The sequence below is a fragment of the Mesoplodon mirus genome, assembly GCF_964341445.2.
Source record: "Mesoplodon mirus genome assembly, chromosome: 15".
Lineage (NCBI taxonomy): Eukaryota > Metazoa > Chordata > Mammalia > Artiodactyla > Ziphiidae > Mesoplodon > Mesoplodon mirus.
Window position 1 is genome coordinate 70960131 of NC_138991.1, and position 17877 is coordinate 70978007.

General features: G+C 34.5%; 1 protein-coding gene across 4 annotated transcripts in view; it reads right to left on the bottom strand.

Moving 5' to 3' along the window:
- Window positions 1–17877, bottom strand: part of GPCPD1 (glycerophosphocholine phosphodiesterase 1) — a 61272-nt gene that overhangs the window by 28511 nt on the left and 14884 nt on the right. For 2 of the 4 annotated variants that reach the window (XM_082600686.1, XM_082600687.1), the window contains exons 5-11: window positions 12726–12801; window positions 10811–10852; window positions 8684–8807; window positions 5108–5339; window positions 2581–2743; window positions 2138–2270; window positions 1316–1370 (exon numbers count right to left, since the gene is read on the bottom strand). In XM_082600686.1, coding sequence (XP_082456812.1) covers window positions 1316–1370; window positions 2138–2270; window positions 2581–2743; window positions 5108–5339; window positions 8684–8807; window positions 10811–10852; window positions 12726–12801 — 825 coding nt within the window. The remainder of the gene's footprint in view (window positions 1–1315; window positions 1371–2137; window positions 2271–2580; window positions 2744–5107; window positions 5340–8683; window positions 8808–10810; window positions 10853–12725; window positions 12802–17877) is intronic. The other 2 variants (XM_082600688.1, XM_082600689.1) reach the window with 1 other exon arrangement.

Genomic DNA, 17877 nt, shown 5'->3' on the forward strand with positions numbered 1-17877 from the left:
GTGAGAGGTCCGCGTACCACAAAAAAAAAAAAAAAAAAAACAACTACCCAAGTAAAAAACTGGCAGAATAAATGAACTGACATTTTTCCAAAGAGGGAATGCAGACGGCCAACAGGCACATGAAAAGATGTTCAGTGACTTCCCTGGTGACGCAGTGGATAAGACTCCATGCTCCCAATGCAGGGGGCCCAGGTTCGATCCCTGGTCAGAGAACTAGAACCCATATGCATGCCACAACTAAGGAGTCTGCCTATTGCAACTAAGACCTGGTGCAACCAAATAAATAAATAAGTATTTTTTTAAAAAAAGATGCTCAGCATCACTAATCATTAGGGAAATGCAAATCAAAACTACAATGAGTTATCACCTCACAACTGTCAGAATGGCTATCATGAAAAAGAACACAAGTACAAATGTTGGAAAGGATGTAAAGAAAAGGGAGCCCTCCTACACTGCTGATGGGAATGTAAACTGGTGTAGGCACTGTGGCAAACAGCATGGAGGTTTTTCAAAAAATTAAAAAGAGAACTACTATATGATCCAGCAATTCCACTCTGGAGTATACAAAGAAAACAAAAACACTAATTCGAAAAGGCATATGCACTCCAATGTTCACAGCACATTAGGTACAACTGCCAAGATATGGGAGCAACCTAAGTGAATGGATAAAGAAGGTATGTGTGTGTGTGTGATGGACTTGGAGGGTATTATGCTAAGTGAAATAAGTCAGAGAAAGACAAATACTGACATCACTTAGGTGGAATCTAAAGAACATAACAACTAATGAACATAACAAAAAAGAAACAGACTCACAGATATAGAGAACAAATTAGTGGTTACCAGTGTGGAGAGGGAAGATGGGACGAGGGGCAATAAAGAGGTAGGGGGTTAAGTGGTACAAACTATTAGGTTTAGAATAAGCTACAAGGATATATTGTACAACACAGGGAATACAGCAAATATTTTATAATAACTATAAATGGAGAATAATCTTTAAAAATTGTAAATTAATATATTGTATAGCTGTAATTTATAGAATATACATCAACTATACTTCAAATTAATTAATTAATTAATTTTTAAGAGGATGCTTAGGATTCTATTGTTTATTCTATTCCAATCTTCACCATGAATCTAAATAAAAATGCCTAGAAATGCTTTATCATCACTTAGAAATATATTCAGAAAAAGCATGAAGTCTCCCTTTTAACCTATTAATGGAGACTGAAGGAGGCTCTCCAGACCTACATTTCTCTACTTTTCTCCCTTTGGACCACCAGTCCAAAGTTGTTTAAAGAAAGAGAGATTCACTTACATGACTAGCAGCGTTTCTTAAAGAGGCAATAGTATTTTCTTGAACTTTAGCAAGCCTGAAAGAAAGTAAATATATAGAAATACAGTTATCGTTACTATAGAAAAGATAAACTTAGTAAAGATGTCAACTACATTTTCAACAATGGACATAGTACTTATTCTCTATTTTGAGGCTAACTCTGCCATCCCCAAAGTAAGACTGTGACCATCACTTGGTTGGTGTGTGCATTCATCCCATAAATCAAGCTCTAACAATTTTAGATATTTACAAGCTGAATACAGACATATCCTATACCACCCCATACCTCCCCAAGTGAGGTGACCAGTTAAGGAAAACAATCCTTTGCAATGGGCATGAAGTAGTGGAGAAACTTGCTCCCTGCATTGAAGCCTCAGGTGACTTGATACTGGCAGACCAGGGAAGGGTGGAAAAAGGCAGACATACCAACAGGGTGAAAGTATGGAAATTGTACTGAGAACCGGTGAGGAAACGTAAGACTCTGAGAGAACAACATGCTGAAAGTCAGGACCACAACACAGACACACTGATGTCATCAGGCTGACTGCATCAAGCTCTCCCCTCCTGGCTTTCTAGTTTTAATGACTCTCTCGTCAATTCAGCAGAATATTAAAAAGACTGACCAGAATCTTACAAGAGAGTTAGTCTCTAATTAATTTGAACTGGAAACCCCAATTACCAAATTACATTTAAATCCCAGGGTAATAATTTTAAGGATCGTTTGACCGTTTAGTTGGTCAAACCTATTTAACCTTATCAAGCATGAGCTACCAAATGCTAGTACTACTCAAATATTCAACCTACTGAGCAGTTGTTGTAGAATTTCCTGCACCTCGATGTCCAACATCCAATGGTGTTCTTGGCTTCCAATACTTGGAAAATGAAGATTTCATGTCACAATTATATCCTGGTAACGGCTTAATAATTATATAGTCAACTTTCATATGAAAAAAAGGGGGAAGGGAAATAAAGACAATTAAAAAGGCTATGACGAACTCAATTACACTTAAAAACCACTCAAAACAGCTTTATCAATCGATCAAATAGAAAGAAATCAAGTCAAAACACATTCAAATTAAAGCTTCCAGAAAATTAGATATGTCCTTATTGTTATTGTATTTGTTCATATTCTAAAACAACTTATTAAGTTAATTCTTTACCATTCTCAAAAGCTCAATTTGAAACTAATTAAAATCCTAACTTAATCTGCTTATTTGTAAAGGGTCACCCTGCTTCTCCAGGCTTACCTCTCACTTTGCCTATTGTTTTTCTGGAATTTCTGCTCATGATGGGAAGAGTAAGGATTCCAGCACTCTTCCCACTCTCTGCAATGGTGGATGATAAGAGGCATGCTGTACCCACATGTCCAGGAAGAGCGTCGCCCTGAACTATGTGTTCACTGAGATCTTCCTGAAAAATGAGGTTAAGAATAACCCAAATTCTTATACTTCAGTATTTTCCATTTAAAGATCAAAAGACACCCTTTAAAATCAACTCAGAATCTATGGAGGAAGATCAGTAAGAAACACAACCAAATTTATATTCAGGTAATTTAGATAGCTTTGTTGTAATGAGTAACACATTTTCTTTTAGTATATAAAGATATTTAGTATATCGTATATTTAAGATTTTATGTGTTACTTTATTGATCAAAACTGTTGATGTGCACTTCTGATCCTCTAACATGTATTAGGCAAATATAAAGCTCAGACTGAAACTTTCTAAGTACTTTTACATTCCAAGACTAAGATATACCTGTAGTGACTTTTAATGTATATTTTATTCTTTAAAAATGCATCTGCACAGATGACACAGAGGGATAGGACACTGAATACTCAACTTTGAGATTATACAGCATATTGCATCCGCCTAGTCTATGAATAAATTTGTATTTCCAAAACTGCTAACCAAATGAAAGGGAAGTTAGGCTGCTCGAAAGATTAAGAGGTAGGTACTAAAAGAACAAGGAAATGTTCAACCAAAACCTCATATTTTTAGAATAAAAGTCTCATAGATCTTATTAGTTAGACAAGATCTAAGTATAAGGTTATAACTTATTATAAGTGTTACTTACTGGATTCTAATCCATCCTGAATTTTGCTATTTTAAGAAACAGTGGCTAGGTGCTACTGTTGGGCAAGGAATATTCCCTACTCTCAGAAATCTAAACTCTAATCTAGTGGAAATAAGAGTGGAAACACCAAAGAGCCAGGGCCTCAGGGGAGGACACAGTGTTATTCGTGAGGAGCAGCTGAACCGCCCATGAGCAGAGAGCTCTAGTGTGAAGTGGCACAAGCAGCTCTGGGAAGTTGGCAGCACAGATTCTGAAGAACCTGGCACAACTTTAAAAGCAACTATTTTTTCTTACATATTTATAATATCAAGTAAAGCTGCAAAAATGGGTCCACTGTTACAATGAATTCTTATAAAATGCTTCAATAAACCACAGACTTCAGTCATAAAGGACTCAATCATGCCCGTTACATCAGTTTGCCACCAAGAGTTACACAGCCTGCCCTTCCCTCTATCCTTGGAAGCCCCTCTGGATACAATTCATTTATATTTAGAATAGACACAGACATCAAGACATCTGGTCTTGATTTAAAACATCAATTCTAGGGCTTCCCTGGTGGCACAGTGGTTGAGAGTCCGCCTGCCGATGCAGGGGACACAGGTTCGTGCCCCGATCCGGGAAGATCCCACATGCCGTGGAGCGGCTGGGCCCGTGAGCCATGGCCGCTGAGCCTGCGCGTCCAGAGCCTGTGCTCCGCAACGGGAGAGGCCACAACAGTGAGAGGCCCGCGTACCGCAAAAAAAAAACAAACAAAAAAAACCCCATCAATTCTGAATTCTGCAGCTTGTGGAATGAAAACCCCATTCACAGAAAGACAGACAAAATGAAAAGGCAGAGGACTATGTACCAGATGAAGGAACAATATAAAACCCCAGAAAAACAACTAAATGAAGTGGAGACAGGAAACCTTCCAGAAAAAGAATTCAGAATAATGATAGTGAAGATGATCCAGGACCTCGAAAAAAGAATGGAGGCAAATATCGACAACATGCAAGAAATGTTTAATAAAGACCTAGAAGAATTAAAGAGCAAACACCTAGAAGATTAAAGAACAAACAAACAGAGATGAACAATACAATAACTAAAATGAAAAATACACTAGAAGGAATCGATAGCAGAATAACTGAGGCAGAAGAACGGATAAGTGACCTGGAAGACAGAATGGTGGAATTCACTGTTGTGGAACAGAATAAAGAAAAACGAATGAAAAGAAATGAAGACAGCCCAGGAGTCCTCTAGGACAACATTAAATGCACCACCATTCACATTATCAGGGTCCCAGAAAGGGAAGAGAGAAAGAAAGGAGCCGAGAAAATATCTGAAGAGATTATAGTGGAAAACTTCCCTAACATGGGAGAGGAAATAGCCATCCAAGTCCAAGAAGCACAGAGAGTCCCAGGCAGGATAAACCCAAGGAGAAGCACGCTGAGACACATAGTAATCAAATTGACAAAAATTAAAGACAAAGAAAAATTATTGAAAACATCAATTCTGAAGTTCTCAATTATAATTTTAATAGTACCTGAATCTGTCAACTCTTGCGTTTTTAAAATCTGCTAACATGTATAGAGGAGTAAACATCTAAAAAGTTGTATGAATCATGCATTTACACAAATTAAACTATGATAAAAATCAAAACATATGTAAAAATAAGCTCTTCTCTGCATTGTCTCTCACCCCCCTCAGTGAAATACACTCACCTCAAAAAAATCAAATATTAGTTCCAGGTTATCTGGTTCCATTGTCTGTATACTATACTCTGTCCAACGATCAGGCTGTAAGCCATACCCACACTCTGGCTGTGAATGCCTGCATTTGAACTCATTGTCGCTTATTAAGGATATCTCCAGACTATTGGACATTTTGTGAAGAACAGTGGGAGATAGCCTATCATCGTCATCTTCCTCCAGACCCTCTAGTGTCAGCTTTACCCTACATAAAAGGAAAAAATAATGAAATGCAAAAAGTGAAAAAGAAGGAAAATCCATATAAATGTTACCAAAACATTAAATTTTAAAATGCTCCTTGTATATGCTAAACCCTCAAATAAAAATATTACACAGACTACACATGCTACAGGTTAAGGCATTAGTTATATTTTATAAAATAGTGATGTTTTTATCCCCACACATTTCTGCAAAGTATTAAAATGAGATAAATGCTCATTATGCCTAAGGCTGTTTTCATTAATTCTTTAGGTTTTTTAAAAGAATCTAAAAGGGCATTTACTATTATCCATTTATAATTGGCTATCTCAATTTCTTATGAGAAGTTTCACAAATATATATATAAAACAAGTACAAATTTGAACCATGTTCTGTTAGTGTGCATTAAAAGGCTGTTTGAGTTGGTAGTTGTAAATTTTTAAATTTCCTCTTTCTTCTCCTCTCCACAGTGAGTCCACGTACTTTGTGAACAGTACATCATTAAAGAAAACTATTGTATTAAATATATATATTTGCATGCGTTTGTGGTTTTTATGTGTGTATATTTATATGTATGTACCTTTTTAATGAAACAAATGAAAAAAAAAATAAACCAAGAGTCTAAAACTCTTATAGACTCCACAGCAATGAAAACAAAAGACAAGTTACCCAAGCTATTGGGTCACAGAGACTAGTTTACTCCCAATGAGAAGCGATTAGTTGCACAGAGCACTTGTAATGCCAAACAGTCAACTCAATTCTAGAATATTTCTTGCACCAACTGGAATGTACATAGATTAAACAACTTTAATACCAGTGATGTAGAAGCAACGTTACTGTATAGAATACAGCTGCGCTAGGAAAACTTTTCCTTCTAGATTTAAATGAGATCCACTTAATAATACAAGTAACAGAGCTGTATCAGTGAGGCCTGCTCTCTCCGAATGACGTTGCTGCCTTCAACCACTGTGCAGACTTGCCTCATAGGCACACACTCTGAAACCTTCCAGAGGGGATATGAACACAGGTTATTCAATTAGTAATAATGTTTTGTAATCATACTGTAAAACCAAAAGTAGCACCACTTTAATAATCCAAACAAAAATGATCATCTCTTCTCTCCAAACTCTTAGGAACAGTTCTGAACAACTGCTTTTGTTGGTAAGCCTGAAGGAACAAACATTCTCTACCAGGACATATGAAAAGCGACCACAAGTGGATAGTAATGAACAAACAAGGAAGGAATGGAAGATTAAAAATGGCTATTCTAGGGACTTCCCTGGTGGTCCAGTGGTTAAGATTCCATGCTCCCAACACAGTGGGCAGGGGTTTGATCCCTGGTCAGGGAACTAGAATCCCACATACCGCAGCCAAAAAAAAAAAAAAAAAAAAGGCTAATCTACAAATAGCAATGTGCATCTATCCCCCCCCCAAAAAAAATCAAGTTTAAAGGGATCTATGAAAGAATTTAGTTCTAAATGAACTAAATATTAAAGGTTTTACTCAAATAGCTATATAAATGTTACAGTTTATAGTAAGTAACATTGCTTTCCAAGTTCTGGTGGAATCAAGCGAAAGAGAAACTTGTGTTGTTGAAAACGTGGTGGTAATGAGATAAAACATCATGTCTAGTGTTTTATTTAAAATTTAAATGCTGTTGCTAAGTTTTTAAAAGTCCTGATAAACCTGCAGATAAATTTATTTTCTAGCCAATGAAGGCTTAACCTATCAATAATATGAATTTGGGGGAAAAAAGATGGTCAAAACAAACATCGGTTTCTAGCTATGTGCAATTATTTCAGTAGGAATCAGTCACTTAATTTGTAGAGCCCAACTAAGTATGGTTATAAAAATCTTCCAGTGTAAGCCTAAGCAATACAATAATATATACAAACACTCAATTACTATATAAACAAGAACAGTACAGGACTCAGTATGCATGTACAATCCAATCAGAACCCCATTAATTATCTATTAATTTTTTTTTTTTTTTTGGCCACACCGCGGCATGCAGGATCTTAGTTCCCCAACCAAGGATCGAACCTGTTCTCCCTGCAGTGGAAGCACAGAGTCCTAACCACTGGACTGCCAGGGAATTCCCTCTATTAATTTCTTAATTACAGTCAAAGAAAAAAAAAATCCTAATAAGCCCAACCAACCAAGGCTTTATCTTCTACTGCTACCTTTATTTCAAGGTCTTATGCTAATAAAACACTTTACAGCAGTTAACACAATTTATGTGCTTCTTTTAACATGTAAATAAAATATTCAGTTATTTATGACTAACTGGTTAGAGAATCTCTGCGATCAAACGGATCTTGCAGATCAGCCACGTGGTCCAATTACCTAGGTTTTTCAGAAGCAAAGCAGAGGCCTAGAAAAGTTAATGAACAGAGGCAAGGTACACCCAACACTCTTTACTCACAGAATAGCCAATGGAAAGGACTGTGAAGTGTTACCCACCCTTTCCCTTATGTATTTTATTATCGGTATAGGTAAGTACTATAATATTTTCAGCAGTTATTGTAACACATTTATGGATTTACAAACTGCAACATCATTATCAATTTCATTCTGAAGATAATAAGTATTACTATTAATTACTTCAGTTACTGAAAATGGCCCTTTCAACCCAGCCCTGACATTTTGTCAGAAAAAGCTACATAACGTATCAAGACTTAGAACTCTCAGTCCCAAAGTTAAAAAATTCAAATGATAGGGCTGCCTCCGTCGTTGAGAAATCAGTTCACTCAAAGATATACATGGTGACGTTACAGAAAAATTAAGTTACTTACTATTTTGTTATTTATACAAAGCTTGACATCTAAGTCTTCTTAAATTAAGATTAAAATTAAACTAATCTGGAACTGCTATGGTAACTGTGACCTCCTTAACGAAAAAGTTTCCCGTTTTCAAGCCACCAGGAAATTTAGGACACTGAAGTATATTTCCAACAATCATTTTTCTTTGTTCATGCCATTCTCCCCTCATTTAGCACAAAATCATTTTGTTACGTCAATTTTAAAACAAAATATTTATTGCTACACTAAGAAATTTTAAATGGTAGAAACTACAAAGATACATAAGCCTAGAAGTCACTTACCTAAGTAAAAACAAAATTTTCTGGTTTCCAATTTGGAGATTAAGACTAACATAAGTACATTTAACTGTAGCCATCTTCAGGCAGGGAAGCAGTTCACTCTCACAAGACACTGCATTTATTAGAAAATCTGACATTATCTGTGTGCTATTTTCTTAGTTTATACACATAAAGGATATAACCAGATGGATCAGAAATGTACAGCATTAGTGAAAATAAATAGCCTAAGTAACAAATACACATGGTCATACCTAAATCTAGATTTTTTTAATTTTTTCTTGGTTATTGAGACAGGAGGTTTCTCAGAATAATGCAAACGTAATCTGATTTCAGTCTGACACGTCAGCCATCCAGAATCCAGAGTCTCAACACCATCTGGCAAAGTAAATATGAAGAACAGTAATTAATATACACACTTTTAAAGCCAATCCAATAAGTACAATGTATATTGACAATTCCAGTTCACATTCACAGTTTAATATACTCAGGTTAGCTATCACTGGTATTTCTCTCCAAAGCAAATATATAAGTAGTCTTACTTGTCACTGACAAAGAACTTTTATATCAAGTAGGCGGGAAAAGTTAAATGAACGTTAACAACTAGCCAAGCTTTAGCACTAAAGTAAATTAAAATACTCTTGTTGAATATGCTATTGAAGTAATGCAAATCTGTCTCAGAAAGAATACATATTCCAAGACGGCTTCTAACCTAGCGTTTGTTCCACTGGCAGTGGATCACTACTACGCTTCCAAAGCTTCACAGGACATATTCAGCTGCAACTAGTCATTCCACTAGTGTTGGCAGTGGAGAAAGGAGGTGACAGTGACAAAACAAATGTATTCTCCATTTGCACATTCTGCCACAGATAAACAGATGACTGTGATAACAGTGTGAGCAGTGTTTAACCTGAAGTTTCTTACTAACACAGGTAATAACATTTGCATAACTACCAGGGAGCTGACAACTGTTTTGGACCTAAGTTCTTCATCAAGAGGACTTCAAAAAATCAAAAAATCAAGAAACTTTTTTCCTTAGCTATGATTTCATAACTATCAAATTTCATACATGAAGAGTAACCACTACCATCTCTTAATTTTAAACTGTTTTCAGAAATGGACAGAGTTGGAAAAATGGCTTTCTATCCTGAAGGCCAGCTAAAGCTGAATTTAGGAAGATGACGACAACAGCAACAGATGACGAAAGAAATGCCATGTGTTTATAACCATGCATAGTAACTAACATATAATAGAAGGATTTAATGTCATCATTACAGTTGAAGAAATGAAAAAACAACTTCTCCATTGAAAAAGCTCTCCAAAACATGTAGCATAAATTTTGTGTCGTCTCTAAAACGCTAAATGAAACTATTCGGGTATGTTAGACGACCTTATGACGTTATAGAAATAATCCCAAACAAAATCAAGAAAAATAAGTGAAATTCCTGCTCAAATACTGCAAAAGCATGTACATTTCTAAAGTGGCTAAACATATGTACTTAGTAAAACCACAACCAAAACATTCAGGCCCTATTCCTTCCTGTACTCAACAGGAACGCAAACTGGTTACGAGCAATTATCTCTGGTTCACAGTCAATGCGAGCACACGTTCTGTCCACCCCCTTTACACCTTTTGGCTCCTACAGTACAATATCTAAAATGAAAATGCAGTTTAGCATGATAATGCTGATACACTGTGAGAATTCCAGTCACTGAAGAAAAAACTTGAATCCTTAGGATAAAGTATTTACTGATGCAGAAAGTGTATGAATGCATATTCCACTGTAAATTAATTGTTAAAATACTCAGCCACAATTACTAGAACATTCTGCTACTTAGTCTTGATTTTACTATAAATGCACATACAAACACAGAATGCACAAACGTAGCTTATGAGTAACATTTCACACTTTAAATGTTGAGGACAATTAACATCATTTTCAAACACAGTAGTGTTAAGTCATGATATAGTAACAGTTAAGTACAATACTTTTAAATTAATTATATTAATTCATATACCTAAAGTCACCAGCCAAATAAAAACTAAAAAATAAATAAAATTTTAAAGCATAAGAAGTATACTGGAAGGAATTCCCTGGTGGTCCAGCGGTTAGGACTCTGCGCTTCCACTACAGGGGGTGTGGGTTCAATCCCCCTGATTCGGGAACTAAGATCCCACAAGCCACGTGGCATGGCCCAAAATAATAATAATTATACTGGAAACTATTATTTAACAGAATGCATTTGTTTTTTGGATCTAGTCTTCTAGTCTCTATTTTCAATATCATACTCTGTCATATTTCCCTGTGCTGTTTCTAATGAAATGTAAGGTAACATCTCAACCATGTGAATAAAAATTTTCAAAACTCAGTCTCACTTACTGTGGATTCCAAATTGTCCATCGTCAATAATAATTTCACTTTCTAAAATTGAAGGAAAATAGAAAATCTAGTTAAAATTCATGATGTATATACAGAATGAACAATTGAGAAATTACCTACCTTAAGGATTTTTTAAAAAATTAATTTAGAATTTAAAAGCAGCCCAAAGTGAATAAGCATATTTATTGTAGCCCTCAATAAAGAAATCCCTTTTAAGGAGGCTATCAAACAGTAATGGTTCTTATATTCATGGTGATTATTCACAATGTTGTAAGGAAGAGAAAGAAAACTCCTCAGAGAGGGGCTCTAGAGGCACTGGGACAAATGTTTATACCAACCAATGAATGAGACTGACAAGCTGCTGGACAACAATATCTCCTGGTTGATTTTTCAAACCAAAGATCTTGGCACAATTAAAATGCTTATTCTTACGTAGTGCGTATTCTGAACTTACCTAAAATATAATGCTCCTCAAACCCCAACTATTCTCTATAGCCAGCTAAAAGCTTTTTAAACAGCATAAACTTACCTGTATATATAGAGCTATGAGGAATTACCAAAAAGTAAGTGTTTGCACATTGCCTCCTAACAGAAATTTCAACTAAATGAGAAAAGCTGTTAAGCCCCACCCTCTGAGTAAAATACTAATTATCTTCCCTGCTATTTCCTTTCCCAGTTTACTTTAAACATAAATCTGAATTTGTTAAAATAAGTGTGACAGTTCCCAATAAAGATTCTCTGGTATATTTCACGCAGCTCTCAAGTTCAGAAGTTATATTTTCCAAAAGTATAAAATACATTTATTAAAAAGACCTGAAACAAAATCATCCTACTTTCTCAAAATAAGAAAATATATTTAACTGCAAGATGCTTCAAAATGCAATTTTTAAAATATTCAATTCCTAATAATTTCCAACCTCAGTATGGCACTCTTTTAATTCTAAAGTACACTACATAAAAATTCTAAATATACTATCAAAAATGTATTACAAAAATGTATATACAAAAAGAAAATCCAATAAAGAGGATGGAATGAGATAGCTGTTTAAACGAGATGTGTCCTTGCTATACATAGGGTAAAGCAGAATCTCTCACTACTTTCTAATCTAAGCTAGTAACTAACAAGCCATTTATTCTTTAAATTCTAATTTTCTCTGGAAACTAAAATAGAGTTTTCAGAACTAAGTCAATTTATAGGTGAAACCAAGTAGGTAATTTAATGTATGTGAAAAGAACTTCAAATTTTAATCTCAGTATGGAAAAGGAGATTCAAAAATACTTGTATGAAGAGAAATGCCATTTTTAGGCACAAGAAAACTAAAGAACGTTTAAACAAACAAACAAACAAAAATTATCTGAATAGAAACTTTAACATAGCCAGCAGGGTATTGGGGGAAAATGTCTGCTACAACCAAGAAATCTGAATTCATTCATACAAGTTTATTCAAGTATTTACTAGTTTAAAAAACACACACAAACAGAATAACTTATTCTATTACTATTCAAAGTTAAAAATGTAAGAATCATTGTTTTGGATTAATTCTTTCCTCAAATGTTCTAAGTTCTCTGAGCAAGTAATATCAAAGCCACGGATGGATGCTCAGTTAAAAAAATGCTATTTTATAAACTTCTGTAACTACTCCAATGTAAATATATATTCCACAATAAACCCATCTAACTCAAGAAATAAAAAATAACCAGGTAAGCATTTCTAATAAAGTTTATGAAGAAAGGCAATTAAGAACTGTTTAGTTTTGAAAGTAAGACCCATGATATGCTAAGTGAAACTTGTAGTACTGACAATGCATTGACCTTAAACTTTAAAATAAATATTTATTAAATCCCACTAAGCCATTGTGCAGCATATTAGTAACTTTATGCATATGCCTCAAACAGATGCAGTTAATGCCCATACCTAAAGGGGTTATTGATCGTGGTTGTAGATGAGTCTCCCACTTGTGAACTATGACTTGACATGGACCACCGATAGTCTGCAATTTAAAAGTTAAACGTCTGCAATAATTTCTTGTATCTTATTTTCTACCCATGATGCCATTAGATGTTTGTGGCCTAAGTCTTATACTAATTATGAAACCAAGAGATTCATCTTGTTAATATCAATATTATATGCGAAAAATCAGGAATGTACCAGGTCAAAAAACATGATGAATCCTGGAAGAAAATGAGGGTGAAGCAGTAAACAAAAATAAGATGAACTGGCAAATAAAACCATTTCAAACCCATTCTTAAACCTGCCTACAACACTCAGTTGTAATCTTTAACTGATACTCTGTCATAAGTTAAAGTTAACAGCAAATATACTTTATGTTTGGTATGTCGGAAGTCAATGAAGAATTACTGGAAGATTGAAGTAACTCCTCAAGTGTTCGGAAAAAGCCTAAACTGAGAACTGAGTAGAATACTTCAAGATCAATTATCACAAGTTACTCAAGGAACTAGAGGGCATAATAAAGTTCTTCATTACATATATTTAACTAGTAAGTAGGTAACAGGAAGAATATCAGATTCTCCTATCTTAGTAACCAGTGTTTCTAAGGAGCACAGGAAGCCCTTTCCTTTAGGAAAGGATACATGCGTGGGTAAATCTAAAGAACAAGTTTGATTAAAGGAGAATGAACATCCAGTTTTTACTCTTAATGCCTTAAAGTTTATAAATTCAGTGTGAAAAATTTTAATACTGTCTTCTGTTATCAAATTCTTACTAAAAAAGAAAATAAAGCTTTATGTATTGTTGATAATGTCTACAGCAATTTAAAAGCAAGAATGAACTATCACAAGGATTCCCTTGTGTGTTCCTAAAGTACTAAAGTATATGAAGTGTTTCCTCACTTTCCTTGAAGTATTTAAAACAAAAAACCCTAAACTTGTCTAATTAAACTTATGTGCCAAAATACAATCCTTAAATACATATTTTAAAAGAAAAATTTCAAACTATATCCTTACAAGGTATTTTTTTTTCTGAAGAAGAAATTTAGTAAAATACAGAGAAGCAAAAAGAAACAAAAATCACCCATTACCACACTACTTAGGGATAATCACTATCAATATTTTCACGTATCTTTCAACCCTTGTCTAGGCATATATATACTCTTAAGTCTGGAACAGATAAGCTTCTCTCTTTATTACATCTGTAGATAGCATTAAATACTCTTCTATAACATTTTATAGGATTTCAATATTGATTTTATTTAATAATAAATGTGTCAAATGATAACAAATAAGTATGTTACAAATTAGGCAAGAGATAATTCTGTCACTTAAAATAACCAGAGGTTAAAATCTTTTTTTAAAACTTGTAAACTTTTGAAGTTTGAAAACTAAAATTGCATTAGGTATACATTAAATTCCTTAATCCTGGGATAATACAGGAACTCATTTTCTCTAGCTGAATACATCCTTGTTATAAGGGTTCACTTGTGAATTGATAATAAACTGTGTAGACGTTTTAAAAAATGTAAATGTGAAAGTGCTAATCTTAAAATATGGTGAATTATGCTAAAAAAACAAGAAACATCTGATCCTGCATCTGCTAGATGTTTTTTACTACAACTTTTTGCTGTCACTTTTTTGAATTTGTTTTCACACATCAAAGTTTCTAACCCTCAAAAGATGCAACTGTATACAATAAAAATAGGAATGTTTCTTAGCAGTAATGGGCAACCAGAAATAACTAATCTATTCCCTTCTTCCACCCCTCCCATGTCCCCTGCACTCCCCTCAAAAAAAAAAAATCCTTTTTGCTACAAAAGTGGTGTAGATCTATATTCTTATAAAAGTTACTAATCAAATGTGACTTGAAAGGGTGCCATGAACATAATAGTAAACATCAGCAGGGATTAAAAGTGGGTAGAAGAAAGGAGAGGTTTTGTTTTTGTTTTAACTTTTTTTTTTTTTTTTTTTTTTTTTTGCTGTACGCGGGCCTCTCACTGCTGTGGCCTCTCCCGTGGCGGAGCACAGGCTCTGGACGCGCAGGCTCAGCGGCCATGGCTCACGGGCCCAGCCGCTCCGCGGCATGTGGGATCTTCCCGGACCGGGGCACGAACCCGTGTCCCCTGCATCGGCAGGCGGACTCTCAACAACTGCGCCACCAGGGAAGCCCTAACTTTTTGTTTTAATTCAGGTATCAGGGGAATTTCACAAAAAGTGTTGATTACAGTATCTATACTTAATCATGTAAGAATAGCCCTGTGGATTAAACACTTGAGAGGGAACATATTTTAGTAGTAATTTTTAAAACACCACCCCTAACTGTTTACAAACCCACTAATCATAGCATAAAGCAAACTAGGCTTGAACAGAATGGAGACTTGAGGAGCAGTCCAAAGGGCCAATTCAACAGATGGCTTATAATTGTGTCTACTGGCGTTCACACTACAAATTCATGGTTGGTACATAAAATGTTATAATATTGACAAATGAAGCAAGTTTTAAAACACACTGAATTTCCAAAATTGTTAGGACTAGTTTATTAAACTTTGGTAGGTAATCTTAAATTTTAGCTTACCAATGTTCTTTAAAACAAAAAAAAACCTTAACACCTGAGCACTGGGAAATTAAAGATCTTAGTAACGATTCCAAAACATGCAATCCTTTTTAATATGTTAAATGCAGTAAGTCATTCTTCAAGATCTTAGGAAAAAAACAAGAGTTCCATTCTGTAAAAGACTGCCACAATTTTAAGCACTTTGGAGTCAAGTGGAAAATGGCTCTTTGGAGACAAAAGTAACAATATCAGTCCAAGACAGTACTCCACTAACAGGACTGGTAGAGTTATTTCACATTTTAGCATGTATTAAATCAGATGATTGCTGGAATGTTTCTCAAACATGCATGTTAACAAAAATACAAAAAACCTGTTTCTACAAAAAAGTCATAATGACTGCTTTCTTAAACAGTTATTGATTGACATCGCTCAGCTATATCAAGCACTGAGAAAAAGAAACAAGATTATATAAGAGGTAGCCTGGGGTTTTTAACAGACCACCAAGCAAAACTATCAATATCATGGAATATCACTGCTTTCAAATATCATAAAAACTGTTAAGCGTAAACTGTAAAAATTTCAGTTTCCTTTCTATGATTTTGAAAAAAATGGAAAAAAAAAAAAAGCCCATGTGAAATGCTCTGAATTTTTAATCTATGTCAGAGGCCAGAACCAGTTAGTTAAAAATCACTATTTTTAATAAGACCAGGAAGAAAAACGGTCACTTAGGAGTGAGTAAAGCAAAGAAGGCTAGGCCGACATACATCTCTGAGATGGTTCAAATTCACAGTTAACAGCTGAGGGTATTTAGCATCCAGAAGAATTTTATTAAGAAACCATTGTACAAAATGACAACCTGGGCTATTATGAAAATAAACAATTGTCTGCCTACCAGATGATTGATTCTTTTGTTAAAGGATTTAATAAAAATCAAGGGACATTAAGAACAAGGTAAAAGAATTTGTAATGAATCTAATTATGAGTGAATGTTAACACCTGTAAAAATTAAAAGCAGATGTTACTGAAAAATTAGCTATTTCACTGAAATGAATGAAAAATTTCAAAGACAGTATAATTAAAAAGTGGCTAACATCTCAGTATGAGACAACAACCCCTAATTCCAGCCACAAATAAAAAGGGGTGAACATGGATTAAAAAATGTTTAAATTACACATTAATTCAAAAATTATCTTTGGTGAAGATGTGAAATTAATGGGTTATCTGCAGACTCACAGCAATGCTTCCATTCCAGGAATATCTACTACCTTTGTTTGCTATGCTTAAATAAGATAATATTTGTCACCTGTAAAAAATTATTTTAGAATTTAATATATTAACACCTTATTCTAATTCTACTAAGTATAAGAACATACAGCTGTGAGAAATTAAAGAGAAAAAGGACTTCAAGACTTTAACTTCTAAACTAAAAGGAGTATGCCAGAAAGAGCAAATTACGGAAGAGAAACTATGAATGGTAAACTTTTATTTATAGAAAAATTTTAGCAATGGAAGGGATGTAAGAAATCTATAGTTCAAACCCTTCATTTTATAGATGAGGAAGCTGAATTCTGAAGGTCAAGTGACAAGATCACAAGATTTTTAGCTTAGGTTCTACAACTGCTTGGATAACCTAAAACTTTTGACCCAGTAAAAGTAACCTTATTACCCATGTCAGTTTTTCAATGCTTTCATAATCATTTTGCTTTCCAATCATTCTTTATATTCATAAAATATATACTCCAATAATTTACGTCATTTCACGATTTAAGATTCCTTGCACATTAGTTCTATCATTTGACAATGCACAATTGAGACAAAGTTTCTAATTACTTCTATTAAAAATTATGATTCATTTAAAAAGCGCCACCAACTTTAAAAAGAAGTGTCACTTTAAGCTGGCGTGTGGGAAAAAAAAAAAACCTCTAGCCATATGCATGGGATTTTATGTGGCTATTTACTCTATTCCATGAAAAACATACTTACCATGGCAGCCCCTGCATCACACGGTACATGTGTACACGATACAGAGCACCTACTTAAAGAAACACACTCACCAACACATACTGTAAACTTTTGCAAGTATTACAAGGGGGAAAACTTGTTTCTTACTGTAAGCAGACTTCGTGCCAATGTTTTGGAAAAGGCATTTTGGACGGATTTGCTGCTTTTGGTTACATTTTCAATGAAAAGAGAAAATACTGTAGGTTGGCTTAATTTGACCTGTGTTGACAATAGTCTTACTTTAGGAAACTACGCCCAAAGGACTCATTAGGATTTTGTCCAAATGCCCCCGTAAGTAAAATTTAGTTAATTTCACATACCAGGATCCTCAAATATGCTTTCAAAGTCATGAGTGCTGTGATCTACATAACTCTGCACAAATGTTCACTTTATCCTAAAGAACTCTGCCACAATGCACAACCCCTATGCCAAATAAATGACCTTTTCCTTAGTCATTAAAGTGAGACTATTGTCAAGATAAGCCAACATAATGATCAACTATAATGTAATTTAATTTTAATTACTGAGTATATTCACAATATATTCTTGGAATAAGAAACGT